Genomic DNA, 5,699 nt, shown 5'->3' with positions numbered 1-5,699 from the left:
TATATGATGATTTTACCTACCGAGTCCCTCACTAGAGGGCCGGGACACGCTATAAGTTTACATGATGATTATATGATTTGATATGCATGATAAACGTTTTCAAAGACAAGTTTTATGATTTTCTGTACTCATTACTTCAGTATGATCCCGTTTATTGTATTTCATGGTTTACATACTCAGTACATATTCCGTACTGACCCCCTTTCTTCGGGGGCTGCATTTCATGCCGCGCAGGTACACCCAGATGAGTTGAAGATGTTAGCAGAAGATGCTCCAGCGGGATTGGCGAGCTCCATTTTCTCCGGAGTGCTGCCGAGCTAGAGCTTTATGATATGGTTTCATGTTCCATGTTAGAGACTTTGCAGACAGTGTTGTGGGTATAAGATGTCGGTTATGTAAGCGGCTATGTAAGCCGATGTGTCATTATGCTTTGTATTATAAGTTCTATATGTTTCTATATGTACAGATTTTATTTGATCTGGAAAGGATAAATAGCATGTTTGTTTCCGAAGAACTTTTATTGTGTATCTATGTTATGATTTAAAGGTCCAGTCTGATTATGAGTATTACAAGAGTCAGTGGGTTCGCTCGGCCCTAGGTAAGGGTCGGGTGCCCATCACACCCTCACAGAAATTAGGGTGTGACATATACGTAGTCCGGTAAGCCCATAGAGCATCATCAAGCTTTCGGGACCAGTCAGTTCTATTCGTATTGACAGTCTTGGCCAAAATACTCTTGATCTCCCGATTTGATACTTCAACTTGCCCACTTGTCTGAGGGTGGCACGGAGTTGCCACCCTATGTTTCACACCACACTTCTCCATCAACCCTGCGAAGGCTCTATCATAAAAGTGAGAACCACCATCGCTGATATCGCCCTCGGGGTACCAAATTGAGTAAATATGTTTTTCTTTATGAATCCCCTGACACTCTTTGCTTCATTATTAGGTAAAGCCACCGCTTCTATCTATTTTGACACATAATTAACAGCAACCAAGATATACCTCATGCCACAAGAGCTCACAAAGGGCCCCATAAAATCAATACCCCAGACATCGAACACCTCCACTTCCATCACAAAGTTCATAGGCATCTCTTGTCTCCTACCAATAATCCCTTATCTTTGACACTGATCACAAGACCGCACCTACAGATTTGCATCATGAAAGAGAGTAGGTAGTAGTAACCACATTCAAGAACTTTAGCAGTAGTCCAGTTACCACTATGATGACCCCCAATCGGAGAGTCGCGGCATGCCTTCAGAATCACCATCACTTCACTATCGGGAACACAACGCTGAATGATGTAATCAGCGCATGTTCTGAACAAGTATGGCTCATCCTAGTACTATTGACGAGAATTCCACAAGAACTTCTTCTTTTGGTATGACTTGATCTCATCTGGAATTATGCCTGTTATCAAATAGTTGGCAATGTTTGCATACCATGGTGCTACCTCCATTGACACCACCAACACCCGCTCATATGGAAACGCATCATCAATAACTAGCTCCTCTGATGGTACCTTAGCTTCTTCAAGTCCCGATAGATGATCAACAACCTGATTTTCGGACCCCTTTCGATTTTTTACCTTAAAATTGAACTCTTGCAACAAAAGGACTCATCGAATCAACCACGGTTTCACTTCTTTCTTCGCCATAAGATACCTCAAGGCGGCATGATCAGTATACATCACAACTTTGGACCACAACAAATAGGCCCAAAACTTCTCAAAAGCATACACTATAGCAAGCAGCTCTTGCTCAGTTACCATGTAGTTCATCTGCGCCGCATTGACAGTCTTACTCGCATAGTAGATTTGGTGCATGATTTTGTTATGCCTCTGACCAATCACAGCACCAATTGCGAAACCGATTGCATCACACATCAACTCAAACGGCAGGGATTAGTCAGGAGAAACAATAATAGGAGCTGTTGTCAAACGCTCCTTTAATTCATCGAATGCCTTTCGGCACTTCTCATCAAACTCGAACTTAGCCTCTTTTTCAAGAAGTTTACACAACGGATTAGTAATTTTCGAGTAATCTTTGATGAAACGCCTATAGAAACAAGCATGTTCCAAGAAACTCCGGACAACTTTAATCGAGATAGGTGGAGGAAGTTCTAAAATTACATCAATCTTCTCCTGATCGACCTCAATCCCCTTTTCAGAGGTTTAATGACCGAGAACGATCCCTTCCTTCACCATGAAGTGACACTTCTCCCAATTAAGCACAAGATTAGTCTCCTCTCAGTGTTTAAGCACTCGACCCAGATGGTCAAGATAGTCATCAACAGAATCACCAACCACAGAGAAATCATCCACAAAGACCTCAAGAAAGTATTCCACTATATCAGAAAATATTGACATCATGCATTACTAAAAAGTAGCCGGTGCATTGCAAAGATCGAAGGGCATCCTGCTGAAAGCGAATGTCCTATAAGGACGAGTAAACGTTTTCTTCTCCTGATCCTCAAGGGTGATGTTGATCTGATTGTAGCTAGAATACTCGTCTAGGATGCAATAGTAAGACCGCCCTGCTAGCCGATCAAGCATCTAATTAATAAAAGACATAAGGAAGTGATCCTTCCAAGTAGCAGTGTTAAGCTTGCGATAGTCCATGCAAACTCTCCAACCTGTCACAATCTTCATCGGAATCAGCTTATTCTTTGCATACGGCACCACTGTGATGCCACCCTTTTTCGGAACACATTGAACTGGGCTCACCCATTTACTGTCAGCAGTAGGGTAAACCACTCCAGGATCTAACCACTTGATGATTTCTTTCTTGATGACTTCTTGCATGTTTTCATTCAGTCTCCTTTGATGTTCCACACTCGGCTTGCTATCCTCTTCTAACTAGATTTTATGCTTACTGATCCCAAAAGGAATCAACCGAATGTCTACTATGGTCCAACCAATAGCACATCTAAACTCACCTAATATCTCTAAAATCCTCTCGACCTACTCCTCAGTTAGTAATGCTGAAACAATTACTAGTAATGTATTATTCGGACTAAGGAATTCATACTTCAGATGTGATGGGAGCTGCTTAAGCTCAAGCTTCGGTGGCTCAATGATAGAAGGCTTTGCTGGAAGAGTTGTTCTATTTTACAGATCAAGATCAAGCTTATTTGGGTGGTAAAAATATGACCCAACAAGCGAATTAACCGACTCCATATAACCCTCCATGTCTTCAGCATCAAAATTAACAAGAATAGCCGCAAGAGCTTCTCCCAAACGTTCTTCTTCCATTTAGAATTCCACAGCTTAATCATCAGCATCTAAAGAATCAATCACTGAAATGCTCTCGTAAGCACTTGGTAACTTCATCCCCTTAATTGCCTGAAAAGTTACTTCTTCATCATTGACTCAAAATTTTATTTCATTCTTTTCTAAATCCGTGAGAGCTCTTCCCGTAGCAAGGAAAGGTCTCCCAGGAAAATAGGAGCATCTCGATCAATAGCACAGTCAAGAATCACAAAATCAGCGGGCAACATATATTTACCAACCCGCATAAGAACACCATCAACCATGCCAACCAGCCACTTAATAGATCTATCAGCCATCTGTAATCTCATAGTAGTTGGCAATGGCATCCCCAGACCTGATTGCTTGTAGATAGAAAGTGGCATCAAATTTATACTCGCCCCATTATAACACAGAGCACGAGCAAAATCATGGTACCCAACAGAACAAGGAATGATGAACGCCTCAGGATCTCCCTTTTTCTGGACAGTAGTTGTTGAAATAATGGAACTCACAGTGTGTGTCAAATTCACTATTTCATGTTGCACTATTTTCTTCTTAGTCAACAGGTCTTTCAAGTACTTGCAAAACTGGGCATCTCCTTGACAAAGATCCAAGAATGGAAAGCTCAGAGATAATTGCTTCAGTTGATCATAAAAATTCTCGAACTTAGCATCTTTCTTATTCTTCACCAGCCTTTGAGGAAAGGGAGATTTATATTTGAAAAGCTAAGTCAAAGGGCCGAGAGCCCTTTTTACAGTCTGCTTGCTCTTATTAGCAACCACCTTCAAACTTTCTAGAATATCAGCAACTTTCTCTTCCCTACGAACCTTATCAACAATAATTGGTGTATCAGACTGCACCTCTTCCTCTTCATTAATTGGCTCGACATCAACAATCTCCTTTTCAGCACTTTGGAGTATTTTACCACTCCGAGTACTGATAGCAAACACACGGTCTACATTGCCTCCCTCATTCTTCGGATTTGGAATAGTGTCACTAGGAATTCCTCCCTTTTTAGGAGGGTGCTGCTCCCTAGAAATATCACACATCTGTGACTTAAGCTTTTAAATAGTCTCTGTATGAGATCCCACTATTTTCGTTAGCCCAGATAACGTCTTTTCAGACTTGGTTTGATTTGCCAGAACCTTCTCAAGCATTGCCTCCACCCTCGAACTACATTAATCGTTTGACTGCCCTTTTGGTGGAATGTATGGATTGGAACTTCTATTTCCAGAGTTGTTGTTGTAGTTCCCTTGGTTCGACCCACCATAATTGTTGTTATAGTTCCCTTGGTTGTTGTTGTATGCACCTTGCCCCTACTGAGGTCTCCATTGATTTTGATTTTGATTCTGATAACCCCCTTGGATGTCCCCCTTGAAAGCATAGTTAGCATAGTTAACATCCTCAACTTGCATAGGAGGTCCCTCATGATATGGACCCTCTTGGACTTGGTACATCCCATTCAGCATACCTGAAGTGTCTTCGCAAACATTTACCCTTCTTAGTCTCCTTCTCATCAAACTTCTTGGTCAGCAAAGAAATATTCGTTGTAAGCTGAGCCAATGTCTGTTGAGTATCCTAATTCTTCTTCACCATATTCTGGATCATGGCATTCCCATAGGGTATAATATCAGCATTGTTCGAGTGCCAAGCCTTATTGTGCGTAGTCAATCTGTTAAGTATGTTGGTAACTCGAGTGTAAGATTTATCCATAAAACAACAATCAGCTGCGTTGTTCGCAATATACTGTGTTATAGGATCTAGCCCTCGGTAGAACTTCTCCATTAATATGTTCTCTGGAACACCATGAGCCAGAAACTTCTACAGATATTCTTTAAATCTCTCCCAAGCTTCGTATAATTGTTCCCCTAGTCGCTGCCTGAATTCATACATTTTGTCACGGATCTCAGCCTTCTTGCTAGGAGGATACCATTTCTTGACAAAGGTTGCTGCCATCTCTACCCATGTAGTAATAGAATTCCGGGGCAGCTTTTCGAATCACATTCTTGCTTCTCTAGCTAAGGAATATTTGAAAAGCCTCAGCCGAATAGCATCTTGTAAAACATTGTTTTGGATAACTTTGTACGGACCGTGAAAGTCTACTTTTATGCAATTTCAAAGAATTTTTGAGCTTTTGATCCTTAACTCTATGATTTACCTGAAACACAACAAAAACACATTAAAACGACACATACTTGCTCAAAAACAAGTAAAACTTCTCGTAAAAAGGTATCGAATGTGCCATAATTTCTGGGCATATCAAGCATCGATAAAAATTCATTAGCAACAACGCTAAATGTAATGCGTAGATAGATGTTGAACAGTTTCACCTATGATTGTGAGTCACCTTACACTTGCATCATCCAAATATCAATTGTCTGACCATTATCATTATGAGCCAAAAAAAGCGACTGTTGTGATTCGAAAAGGATAAACTCCCAATCTTC

At 41.0% G+C, this 5,699-nt stretch overlaps 1 protein-coding gene across 1 annotated transcript; it reads right to left on the bottom strand.

Moving 5' to 3' along the window:
- Positions 1-3,395: 3,395 nt before the first annotated feature.
- LOC132047469 (uncharacterized) lies at positions 3,396-5,208 on the bottom strand. The gene is made up of 3 exons (XM_059438511.1): positions 5,144-5,208; positions 4,008-4,284; positions 3,396-3,935 (listed from the first exon to the last, which is right to left on the bottom strand). The coding sequence occupies exons 1-3, from the start codon at positions 5,206-5,208 to the stop codon at positions 3,396-3,398; spliced, it is 882 nt and encodes a 293-aa protein (XP_059294494.1).
- Positions 5,209-5,699: the final 491 nt, after the last annotated feature.

The sequence above is a fragment of the Lycium ferocissimum genome, chromosome 2, assembly GCF_029784015.1.
Source record: "Lycium ferocissimum isolate CSIRO_LF1 chromosome 2, AGI_CSIRO_Lferr_CH_V1, whole genome shotgun sequence".
NCBI classification, from domain to species: Eukaryota; Viridiplantae; Streptophyta; class Magnoliopsida; order Solanales; family Solanaceae; genus Lycium; species Lycium ferocissimum.
The sequence above is the reverse complement of the archived record's forward strand: the minus strand, read 5'-3'. Positions and strand labels throughout refer to the sequence as shown.

What these genes read in the sequence shown, in the direction of transcription:
- LOC132047469 (XM_059438511.1), bottom strand. Translation starts at nt 5,208, where the DNA reads ATGGCAGCAACCTTTGTCAAGAAATGGTATCCTCCTAGCAAGAAGGCT. An exon ending in GCTGAGATCCGTGACAAAAT is followed by an intron (nt 4,285 to 5,143) that starts GTATGAATTCAG and finishes TGATATTTCTAG; the next exon opens with GGAGCAGCACCCTCCTAAAA. An exon ending in CTAATAAGAGCAAGCAGACT is followed by an intron (nt 3,936 to 4,007) that starts GTAAAAAGGGCT and finishes AGGCTGGTGAAG; the next exon opens with AATAAGAAAGATGCTAAGTT.